Here is an 11,665-nt window from a genome sequence, read left to right as displayed (position 1 = left end):
CGTCCACATCAATTAACCCCGTGCCCTTTCTAGTTTAACTTTTCTGTCAATTCAAATCAAATATGCTTGGCTTTATACTACCCCTCCATATCTGCTCGGGTCAATAAACTCCTAGTGGGGTCCTCGTACATTGATACACCGAATAAATATACCTAGGTAATTACCTCAACACTCAAATATCTATCAAATAAAACATACTTTTCATTTCCAATTCCCAAGTATTTTCCTAACACATCTACAACTCTTCCCTCACCAAATTCAACCTCAAACTCAATTGCAATACAAACTCAATTACAACCAAAAATGGCACAACCACCACCCCCCGGTGTCTACGTCCCCGTCCCAACATTCTTCCTCCCACGCTCTTCCTCCTCCTACTCCTCCATCGCCTCACCCCTAGACACACAAACCCAAGCAGCGCATTCCATCCATCTCGCTCGTTCAGGTATCAAGGGATTAGTAGTCTTAGGTAGTACAGGTGAAGCAGTACATCTTTCTAATGAAGAGAGATATACGGTATTGAGGGGTTGTAGAGATGCGTTGGATAAAGAGGGATTTGCGGATGTGGGCATTATTGCTGGGACGGCGAGTCAGAATATTCACGAGGTGGTGGGACAGTTGGTTGAGGCGGGACGGGCGGGTAGTGCGTGGGGATTGGTGCTTGTGCCGGGGTATTTTGCGGGGGCGAGTACGCAGGAGGGGATTATTGAGGTGAGTTTTTTTCTTGGCTGTTCTTTTGTTTTTGGTGAGAGAGGTGGGAGATTTCTGGTTGAGGATTATGAGGGGTATTTTTAAGTTAGCATGAAGGGCAATTGCTAATCCATATCCCTCCCCAAAACAGTGGTTCAAAGCCATAGCAAACCAAAGTCCCATCCCAATCATGATATACCATTACCCAGGAGTATCCAATTCCGTGCGAGTCACACCTCAAACCTTCACCACCCTCGCCTCTCACCCCAATATCGTCGGTTGCAAACTTTCCCACGGTGATATATCCCATCATGCACAAATCGCACTATCTCCTCACATAAACCACGCACATTTCCACACTTTCACCGGATTAGGCCAACAATTACTCCCAGCCATAAGTATAGGTTGTAAAGGCACTATCGACGGTACGGCGGGCTTTTTCCCGAAAAGTGTTGTGCGTCTTTATGAGTTGAGTGTTAGGGAGGATGTATTAACGGGGGAAGAGAAGAAGGAGAGAAATTTGTTGCAGTGGAAGTTGAGTGGGATAGAGGAAATTGTGGTGAGGTTTGGTACGGTGGGTATTAAGGAGTGTGTGGCTAGGATATTGGGGTTCGGGGAGAGGGACGGGACGAGGTTGCCGCTTTTGGGGGGAATTCCTGGGGGTGATGGGGAGTGGGAGAGGTGGAGGGGGGTTATTGGGGAGTTGGAGGTGGTGGAGGGGAGTTTGTAGATGGGGGGTTGGGGATGGATGGGTGGGTGCGGTGGTTTTTTTTAATTGCTGGCTTGGTCGGTTTGGTTTGGTGTGTGGATAGATAGATGGACGGTGGATATTTGATAAGCATTTTTCTGCGTAGCTAGCTAGATAGATAGGAATACATACATGCATACAACATCAGAATTTTCAATTTCCCAGAGAATACTTATCAATCTTATTATAGTGTCTAGTAGACTTTTCTCATAACCTCAGGGATTGGTGTATATGTTAGATATTAAATATATACAAATTGAGATGAATATAGATTATATAAATATGAATTCTTTGATATCTATCAAGTTAATAGCTAAGATTATAAATCTAGAGATATTTAAAGGAGTTTAAAGGAGTTCAGAGGAGATCGTATGTAGTGGTTATTATGGGATTAATATGGAATGGATGTACTTGGTGGGTATTTTAGTATGTGAGGGTGTTGTTTGGAGAGTTAATTATTGGTGGAGGGGTGGGTAGATGTTAGATGTTGAGTATGGGCTATCATGGGATATGAAATGTAAAAGTGTGAAATATAAAAGATGAATTATCAGATAATACTGTGGAGAAATTTATTATTAATGATTTATTATTAATCATCAGTGGTTGATTATATTGTGATAGGGTTATGAATTATGGATTTTAGATTATAAACTATAGAGAATGTATAATTATACGTAGATAGGTAGGTACTTAAAAGTTTTTTGGTCTGATGATTTAGGATATTTGGCGCTGTGCTGTGAGGGAGATGCGAGGAGGAAGGAAGGAAGGAAGGAAGGAAGGAAGGAAGGAAGGAAGGAAGGAAGGAAGGAGAGGACTAGTAGATAATACTTGTAGATGATTTACTCGGTTGTTTAGGAGGTCGTTGGGAAAGTTTAAGGGATCATTTTGATATCTTGAGTCTGCGTGCGTACATTAACACATAGAATACTTGACTATTTTCCTATCAAGTTCGACACTTTTAGAATAATATAATGATTATCATGAACCATGGTAAACAATATTCCTAAATCATAGCGAATGAATTCATGTAAAGTATCATCAAGTCTTTCCTTATAATAAATCAACACCAATTGCTTCAAAGCATGCTCTCATCTCATACCCCTTAAAGTCAAACCACCTAGATTCAGGATCATATGCATCCTCATACCATACAAATATAATCCTAACAGATGAGCAGAAACTTTTCTTCGGACTAAGAGTTGTAGTTTTGGTGGAAATTGCGCCTAACACATATTCAGCAGCTAATGATTTAGAGTCAAGGAAAAGACCGAGAGTCCCTAGGTAGATAAGGTTATGATTGGAGTATGAAAAAGAACTTAAATTCCATGAAATGCAAATTTTGTTTAAAATTCGGCCCGTTTCTTGAAATCAATGACTGGTGAAAAGAGTAAAAATTCCTCGGCAACGCGGTGAGATATTACTCATAAAGTGAATGTGTTTATCCCGATTGTAAGATTGTAGAATTCCAGTGTTCATGCATGACCCAGTGAATTTGAAATCTGGGGAAATCTGGGGTATGTTCAGCCAATCAGGAATAGCTTCCATTCTTGGAATTTTGATGCCCGAATGGGGTATTGACTTGCTCTTTTTGGTCAATGGATGATTCAGAATTGTCGAGTAAGAGACTAGTGAGTACCTTTTTGGTCGTTACTACTCTTTAGGCCGATGATTGCAGAAGATCTTCAAAGAATATGTATATTCGCCGAGTTCTATTCTCCTCTCGTTGGTAGATTGTTCACTTTATCGTGCATGCTGAATCTATATATCAGAAACAATGAGTTAAAACATCAATGCCGAAGATAGATTCAAAGGGTTAGCTGCGGCTGAGTGTCAGACAACAGATTTGAATGAGGTCGGCTAAGACGGAATTGTATACGAATGGTATGAAATATAAATGAAGAAATAGATTTCTATACGAAAGTAGTGAAATTCTAGATGAAAATATACAGTCAGTAGAAGTGACAAAGGCGATAACGATACAGAGAAATGCCATGTTCAACGATGCAATCCAGGTATTAGGTACAGACATTGTAGAGTATGCTGATTTGACACGTCTTCAAACTCATATATTACATCTGGTTGGTCGATTTGATAGGTCTAGAAAGGTATGTAGCATATGTAGGATATGTCAGAATAATTGAGATGCGGCATTGAAGATGTTGAATGAGTGGTAATTATTCCTCGAGAATTCTTTGAAAGATATTAATTCGGACCGAAGTGTTGACGTCGGGAAAAGGTTCCACAATTAAATCATTAATAAATCAAAAAAGACCATCAGGGCGGTTACGGAGTAGAGTAACACGACACTAGGTGCTGATCCCCACAGCGGTTAAATTCCTTGGTCATTTCCCCAGATTTGGTTTCTTTAGAAATTCAGCCTCTTAACCTTACCTCATCAATTTGTCAATAAAGTTTTAACGTTGCATGTTTTTCGATGCCATATTAAGAGTCTACTAAGTTTGAAATACTAATCATGCATAGATACATAAATTTTATATGGATATTTATATAAATGTAAATATTTATAAAAAGTATTGTACACCACCAGGTGAAAATGCTTGCACAACATAACATCACGTCACGTTCACCGTACAACATACAATCAGGTACCTACCGATATACACTTACACTAGCACACGGCATATCTTTCACATCAAGGCTTGGCATAAGCCCGTATAACCTTCATCTGGTACAGGATTGTTACGCAAGATCTTGAATACTAAATCTATGTACTTCCCACCCGTCCCACAAATGTCAAATGATGTGCTACCTACCACCTACCACATGTAGCAGGCGGCCCATGGCACAAGATATCAAGATGAGAGTGGATATCCTGGTAGACTTAGACTCGGCACCAATGTGAATAGGTATAGGAGGTCTACACAACAACTACCAAATTAAGGGGATATCACAAAGTGACCCAAAGGTCCGAGTAAGCGCATCAAGGTTTGAAGGAATGACTTCTAAAGATTAGATCTCTCCGGTAAGGTTTACCTGATCTGCCCAATCTAGTGCAAACGGGAAGCTCGCAGCTCAGTTAGAGGCATTTCTGTTGTCTAAGCTTGAAGGTGTCCGGCCACTTGGCCATCAATCACATCCATCACATGTTAAACCTTGGACATTTCTGCGATAGGTACTAGATAACTATCAGACTTTAAAGGATTTTTCTGTCATTCCGCATCAATATCGAACAATTTGATAAGCATCAAGAAGCAAATATCAAGTGAATAGCTTTTTTATTGATGTGGTACATATCGCACCGGGTACCAGCAGCAATACCCATCTTTTACCTGCCAAGATTCGAAAAGTGTCAAATCATCAGCACCCACATCCACCAAAGAAATGGTTAATACATACATAGGCAGCTAGGGATTTGACATATTCCCCATTAAAGTTTGAGCCACCCGAGAACATAGTTTGATATAGACATTTGGATATTTTCCTCGATAGAATATCCCTGCTGCCATCCAGGATTCCTCCATTTACAACTTCCATCAACCGAAAGTGAAGCTTGATATTGACGGGATCTGTGTTTATCGGCCCCTTTCTAAGATCACATTGACCAGTTTAATATCGAAGAAATCTAAGCACCAATTATTTTGATGCCAAGTACGTTGTATTATTGTTTGAGAAATACTACATGAGGTGGAATGACTTTCATCATTCACCAAAAGTCTCATATCTATCTCCAAGATTTAGTACTCTCCTGTCTTTTCTCACTGGTTCGGTTAACTTCACAAGAAATTTGTTTGCATTCTTCCTATTGTAGTTGTGATTGGCAACCTCTTCAATAAATAGATATACCTTCAAGTCTGCATGGCTTTTTTGAATCCAAAATTTTCAGATAACTTCGTGTCTGCGACACTTCTTTAGAGTCAATCATCTGCAACTTCAGAAGCATATAGATTCAGCAGCTGGTCTCACATTCTTTCGTTCCAAGCATTACCCTCATCACTTCTACCTGGATAACTCATCATGCAAACAAACGCCTTGCTCAAGTTGGCTTTGTGCCTTCTCACACTCAACATCAATCCTACCTCTGCATTTTGGCGTCTACCATGCCAGAACCCAATTGTGGTTCAGAGAGCTGACCCAGTTATCTCTCCAGGTAGTGTATCAGCGCATGTTCACACTATCATGGGTGGTTAGTATATGATTCAAATTTTATTGTCTTTGCAACAACTCTGTCCTTGATATTCATTACCACTTTTTCTTCCCCAAATATTAATTTCAGCTGTTTCTTAACGAAGCTCAAATCTCTCGTTGTCTTCCACAACCATTCTTGAAGGGTGATACTAACTCTCCATATGCAACAGGTAATGGATTTGCTTTTAACATGAACTATGCTTCCACCCAGGCCTCAACTTGCTCTTCTTGTACAGTCACAAAGGTAAGCTTCCATCAAATACAAGTGAGTACTCTCCAACTAACAGAAAAAGGATCTTTCCAATTATTGGACTCCAACATTGTTTTACAGAGCTCAAAATGGCAGTTTCATCTCTGTCGGTCAAAATGGTGGTGTTACAGTTTATTACTTGTAAGTTTGTCATTCAATGCTCTACCTCTTTGGATTATTAACAAATTTCAATTACCCAGGCAGCGCAGTGACCCATTAGATCCCGAGTACTCCAAAGGTCTTTTGGCCTTTCCCCCCGGCTTTAGAATGGTCACTGGTAATCCTTACCTTCGCTCGTACAATTCTAGCTCTCTAGCACAACAGGCAATCACCTATGTCTGCCTCGGTACTAGTAATCCTCAAACGAATGGATTCCCGAATTACAAATGTCCAAATGGACTCCGATCACAAGTCTTCTTCCCATCATGCTGGGATGGAAAGAACTTGGATTCTCCAGACCATATGTCCCATATGGCTTATCCTAGTCTTGTGGATAGTGGTCATTGTCCTCCCAGTCATCCAAAGCGCTTTGTCTCTATTTTCTATGAGATTATTTGGGAAACTCCTGACTTTGCTAACATGGTAAGCACTTGTAGCTTCTCGTTTTCTCTCCATGGCGCAATTTACATGTTCTTTCCAAGAACTCAAGTCTTTCCCTTATACCCCAATCCCGTGCTAACAATCAACTTTCTAGTGGTATGGTAATTCTCAACCATTCGTCTGGGCTATGGGAGACCCAACCGGCTACGGATTTCATGGAGACTTTGTCAATGGTTGGGATGTGCCGACATTACAAAGAGCTGTCAACGAATGCAACGATGATAGTGGAGTCATTGAAAAATGTCCCGTTTTCCAACTCACAAGCGATGCAACTGCAAATGCTTGCAGAATTCCTCCATCAGTTCATGAGCAAGTCACCGGTGTAATGTCCAAACTCCCTGGATGCAATGAGATTCAAAGCGGCCCCGCAAATGCTGTTCAAAAAACTGGATGTGGTGCTACAACCACCATCGGTACGCCTATTTGGCCTTACACTGACGTGACGAAATCAAAGAGTTTCGCATACTTGGGATGTGGCACAGATCTACCTGGTCAACCTCGAACTTTACAAGGAGCTTCGTTAAAAGATAATGCAGGAATGACAATCGAAAAATGTATCGACTTCTGCAACAGCAAAGGCTTTAGTATCGCTGGTTTGGAATATTCCACAGAGTGCTACTGTGATAATAATATGCTTGCTGGTAGAGCTCCAGTTCCTGGCGTTTTGGGTGGTTGTACCATGCCTTGCTCTGGGAATAATCAACAAATTTGTGGAGCAGCTGGTCTAATTTCACTTTACAAGAAGTGTCCGAATTCCAATAGTTGTACTAACGTTCAGTAAGTATCTCCATTCATCCTTGACAGTAACCGCTTACTGATCAAGACCTTCAGATATCCATTCAATGCCGGTTTGAAGAAGCGTAAGTCGGAAGGAAGACGCGAGAGACGTCAAAAACGCGATAGCGAGCTAGCCTGCCATTCAAACAATACCTCTACTTCTTCTGATTCTGATTCTGCTTCTACGTATGTGCCTACTTTTACAAATCCATCTGCATCTTTCACATCGCCTATTTCAATATCAGCAATGAAAAATACAGGCAATACAGGAATATTGCCATTGTCGTCTGCGGCTAACAATTATTCAGCCTCTGTGAGGTCTTCTAGTTTATCCACAACGATATCCATGACAAGTTCTATTGCTGCAGAATCCAACTCGGTATCTTTCAATACAGAGACTAGAGTTACATTATCTATTTCTTCGGATTCAGAATCTAGCGTTACTACAGTCTTTACAGAAACAACTGTCTCAATTTTCACTATCGTTACCGCTACAGCTGCAGTAACAACAACAGCAGCAGCAACAACAACATCCTCAAGTCCTTTCAATCAATCTTGTCATGCAGATAACTGTCTTAGAGCATTAGAACATTGTACCGCTTTAGAATTCTGTTCTAGCTGGTTAGTAACTCCCGCTACTTCCGGACCCGACGCTACAATACCAACTTGGCTCCCTGGATGTGATTTTGCTCCTGATGCTGCTCAGCATGTTAGTTCTGGATGTTCTTGTTACCTGAAGTTGGGGACTGCTACTGCTACAGCTTCTTATTAAGTGGTGTGGAGTTCATTCATGTACATACTTACTTACTCACTCTTTATCGTACTTTGTCTACCTACATATGTGGAGACTTTCTCTGGAAGAAAGATCTACATGGAACGCAACATGGAAATAAATGTGACGAAATTTTTTCCGCAGAGTTCAGTTGAATTGATAGAAGGGAGGAAAGTTAGGGTTTACTTGCTAAATTTACGTTTGTTGATTCGGTCGCTCATTTTAGATTTTGAGTTTCCAGTTCAATTTTTTTTTGATGAATTTCGGAATATACAATTTTATTTATAAGATTACATTTCATTTTGGTTTTTTGTGATGAGGTTAATGGGATTCTCGTGATGAAGTTGTTGGTGAGGGATATTGATCTTTTGGGTTGGACTGATATAAATTGTTTCCAGCGGATTGTCTTACCTCGAGGTGACTCAACCTTTGGTGCCTCTACCTGCTCCTTATTATTCGGATCTAGATAGGCAACCTAATGGACCGTTTAGACTTCTAGATATCCAAAACTAACACCTCCATCCATCATGTTTTCCACGCCGAATTGGCCAACTCGTATAATTCACCCGTCCTTTTCCATGATGCCGTGTGAGAAGCTGGATAAACTACCCCGTGATGAAATATGTATACTTATTATGGCTCTCCTCCCAAAATTTTGACCTAGCGTTCATACTAAACTGCTATATTTGGATATATAATCTTATAGTATCGAAGCTCATTGTTCGATAACCATATCCTAGATAGCACAATTTGTACGGTCTTTAAGCTTAGATGGGTCCGTCATTGCGTTTATCGTAATTCGAACTTATATTGAACGACTTAAATAGATAGGCGATTAAATATAATAGTGCATCAAACTCCTAAAATCCCTTCCACATATATATATCCAGCATACCGCATACGGCACCCACCTCACGTTCACGTTCATGCATCAAAAAACCCAACCCTGCACCAGACTACCAAAACCCATTAATCAGCCTTGCACATCAAACATCCAAGCGACCAATAAAATCTCCTCGGTATATCCTCGGCTCACTCAAAGGACAGGACAGTTTTCAACTGGCCATTCTAAGCCTGAGCGCATACATCACTTCACTTCATGCATGTATTCATTCATTCATGCAATTCATAGATATCTTCAAAGAGTAACTTGAGACCTTTTTTGCTGTTCTTGAAATTCAATTGTGAGGTTTCAATGGATTTTATCGTTTCGTGAAGGTTTCTTTCATTCTCATTCTCATTCTCAATCTCTCTTTTTTCTTTCAATTCAAAATTCGACTTTTTATCCAAGGTTAGGAATCGAACGGATTTGGAGAGAGGGTTGCGTAGGTGAAAGTCCTAGGGAGGGTTTTAGTTGAATCTGGGATTATATGCGCAAAGTGAGGTAGGGGATTTAAGACGAGCAAGACGAGTCTCCGGCGAAAATGAATGGATTTACAGAACATGGATTGGATGAGGGGTCATTTGGGGAGAAAGGGGGAATTGTACAGGCTTTTGATGCTTTTCGTATGTGTTATTTTACTTATTGATTCGTTCTTCTTTCTGCTTATTATTTGCTGGGTTATTCAACATGGATGTATTTACAAATATACACGCACTCATTTTGAAGCGCATAACCAAATTCAAAGTTCATGAACTAACGAATTAATCCCCAACAGCCAAAGCTAAACCTCAATATATAACGCAAACATCCGGCGGCGGCAAATGGACCGTCGCCATGCTCATCATATCCTTCGCGCTCCTCCTCTCCGAATTCTCTCGTTGGTGGACGGGCTACGAAACACATACTTTCGTAGTTGAAAAGGGAATTGGTCATTCCCTTCAAATAAACATGGATATGGTTGTCAAAATGAAATGTTCAGGATTACATATCAATGTACAAGATGCAGCTGGTGATCGCATTTTAGCCGGGATAATGCTCAAAGAAGATCCGACGAATTGGAGTCAATGGGTGGATGCGAAGGGAGTACATCAATTAGGGAAAGATGCGCATGGTAGAGTGGTTACTGGGGAGGAATATCATGAGGAGGGATTTGGAGAGGAACATGTTCATGATATTGTAGCGCTTGGTGGAAAGAAGAGGGCGAAATTTGCGAAGACGCCGAGACTTAAGGGAGGACCGAGAGGCGGAGATAGTTGTAGGGTTTATGGAAGTTTGGAAGTAAATAAGGTGCAGGGAGATTTTCATATTACGGCGAAGGGTCATGGATATCCGGAATTGGGACAGCATTTAGATCATAATGGTTCGTTCTTTTTTTTTTTCTCTCCGCATGTGAAATATCTAGATTTTGGATAATTACTAACAAAAGGAATAGCATTCAATTTCTCCCACATAATCAACGAGCTATCCTTCGGACCTTTCTACCCCTCCCTCCTCAACCCCCTCGATCGCACCATCGCCGGCACTCCCAACCATTTCCACAAATACCAATACTTCCTCTCCATAGTCCCAACCTTATATTCCCTCTCCCCATCAACATTTTCCCCCTCCTCCTCACCCTCATTACTACGTACAAACCAATACGCCGTTACATCACAAGAACACATTGTAGGAGAACGTAACGTACCGGGAATATTTTTCAAATATGACATTGAGCCACTTCTCTTGACGGTAGAGGAAAGCAGAGATGGGTTCTTGAGATTTGTGGTTAAGGTTGTTAATGTGGTTAGTGGGGTGCTCGTGGCGGGACATTGGGGATTCACGATTTCGGAGTGGGGGTTGAGGGTTTGGGGTCGGAGGTCCGGGGGGAGAGGTGGGAAGGGTATGTTGGATAGTGGGAAGTATAATGAGGATTAGTTGGTTTGTGGGAGAGAGGTGAACGTGAGGTGAGTGAGGGTGAGGGTTAGGGTGATGATAAATTTTTTGGATAGGAATGGAATGGAAATTACATTACAGCATAAGAAATGCAGAAATGCAGAAAAGCGAAGAGTGGAGTAAGGAGTGAAGAGTAGCAGGCAATAAACTCATACAAGCATATACTCTATACATAGGTAGTTAACATCGTTACATTATTATATAAGGAGTATTCATTCACACCGGAATTAGAACAAGACAAGGGAAATATCATATCCAAATACTCAAACCAAATACCAAACACCCAAACACCAAAATAAAATATCCAGATAGATAGCTACCTATAGATACCTTACAAGTCGATCCGGTAGAGAGGTATCTAGTAGGATAGTTGCGTGGATTAATCTGTCTGTCCTAAAATTGAGGATTTCATTATAACTATAGCAAGCTCGCATCCACATATGCACACACACACACATACGCACATACGCACACATTGCATACACATAAAAAACAAAAAACAATTTCTAGAGAAGATTCGTTTATTTTATTTTATTATTTCGCTTCGTTCCATTTCATTCAATTACATTCTTCTCTCTCCTCTCTCTCTGCTTTTCCTCTTTACTCCTCTCTGATTATCCTCTTCCGCTGCCTCCCTCCCTCCTAAACTCCATCCATTCCACTCCACTCCCAGACTACAAAAGCAGAAGCACAACTATGATTTATTAAAAGGCCGCCGCCCCTTTTCCTCCCTCTAGCTCCTTCCTCCTTCCTCTAGCAGCCATCCCATATTTCATCCATCCTCGTAATCCATATTAAAGTAGGTATGTAAAAAAATCCCCAAGCTTTTTGCATAACATAACATGTTGAATCATCCATCCCATCGTG

General features: G+C 40.9%; 5 protein-coding genes across 5 annotated transcripts; 3 read left to right on the top strand and 2 right to left on the bottom strand.

Moving 5' to 3' along the window:
• Positions 1-303: 303 nt before the first annotated feature.
• On the top strand, positions 304-1,420 carry SS1G_00980 (hypothetical protein; the record flags this gene model as incomplete). The annotated part of the gene is made up of 2 exons (XM_001598841.1): positions 304-711; positions 842-1,420. The coding sequence occupies 2 exons, from the start codon at positions 304-306 to the stop codon at positions 1,418-1,420; spliced, it is 987 nt and encodes a 328-aa protein (XP_001598891.1).
• A 1,068-nt stretch (positions 1,421-2,488) lies between these two features.
• On the bottom strand, positions 2,489-3,467 carry SS1G_00979 (predicted protein; the record flags this gene model as incomplete). The annotated part of the gene is made up of 2 exons (XM_001598840.1): positions 2,489-2,715; positions 3,386-3,467. 2 exons carry the CDS (start codon positions 3,465-3,467, stop codon positions 2,489-2,491), a joined length of 309 nt encoding a protein of 102 aa, XP_001598890.1.
• A 1,946-nt stretch (positions 3,468-5,413) lies between these two features.
• Positions 5,414-7,538, top strand: SS1G_00978 (hypothetical protein; the record flags this gene model as incomplete). Its single annotated transcript, XM_001598839.1, has 7 exons — positions 5,414-5,582; positions 5,755-5,828; positions 5,878-5,975; positions 6,035-6,416; positions 6,529-7,211; positions 7,266-7,397; positions 7,520-7,538. The coding sequence occupies 7 exons, from the start codon at positions 5,414-5,416 to the stop codon at positions 7,536-7,538; spliced, it is 1,557 nt and encodes a 518-aa protein (XP_001598889.1).
• Positions 7,539-7,812: 274 nt separating this feature from the next.
• Positions 7,813-8,915, bottom strand: SS1G_00977 (predicted protein; the record flags this gene model as incomplete). Its single annotated transcript, XM_001598838.1, has 4 exons — positions 7,813-7,820; positions 7,874-7,903; positions 8,395-8,445; positions 8,879-8,915. The coding sequence occupies 4 exons, from the start codon at positions 8,913-8,915 to the stop codon at positions 7,813-7,815; spliced, it is 126 nt and encodes a 41-aa protein (XP_001598888.1).
• Positions 8,916-9,407: 492 nt separating this feature from the next.
• On the top strand, positions 9,408-11,097 carry SS1G_00976 (hypothetical protein; the record flags this gene model as incomplete). Its single annotated transcript, XM_001598837.1, has 5 exons — positions 9,408-9,489; positions 9,642-10,226; positions 10,299-10,745; positions 10,781-10,809; positions 10,975-11,097. 5 exons carry the CDS (start codon positions 9,408-9,410, stop codon positions 11,095-11,097), a joined length of 1,266 nt encoding a protein of 421 aa, XP_001598887.1.
• Between the last annotated feature and the right edge of the window lie 568 nt (positions 11,098-11,665).

This window comes from Sclerotinia sclerotiorum, genomic scaffold (assembly GCF_000146945.2).
Source record: "Sclerotinia sclerotiorum 1980 UF-70 scaffold_1 genomic scaffold, whole genome shotgun sequence".
Taxonomy (NCBI): Eukaryota; Fungi; Ascomycota; class Leotiomycetes; order Helotiales; family Sclerotiniaceae; genus Sclerotinia; species Sclerotinia sclerotiorum.
This window is presented reverse-complemented; position numbering and strand designations above follow the sequence as displayed.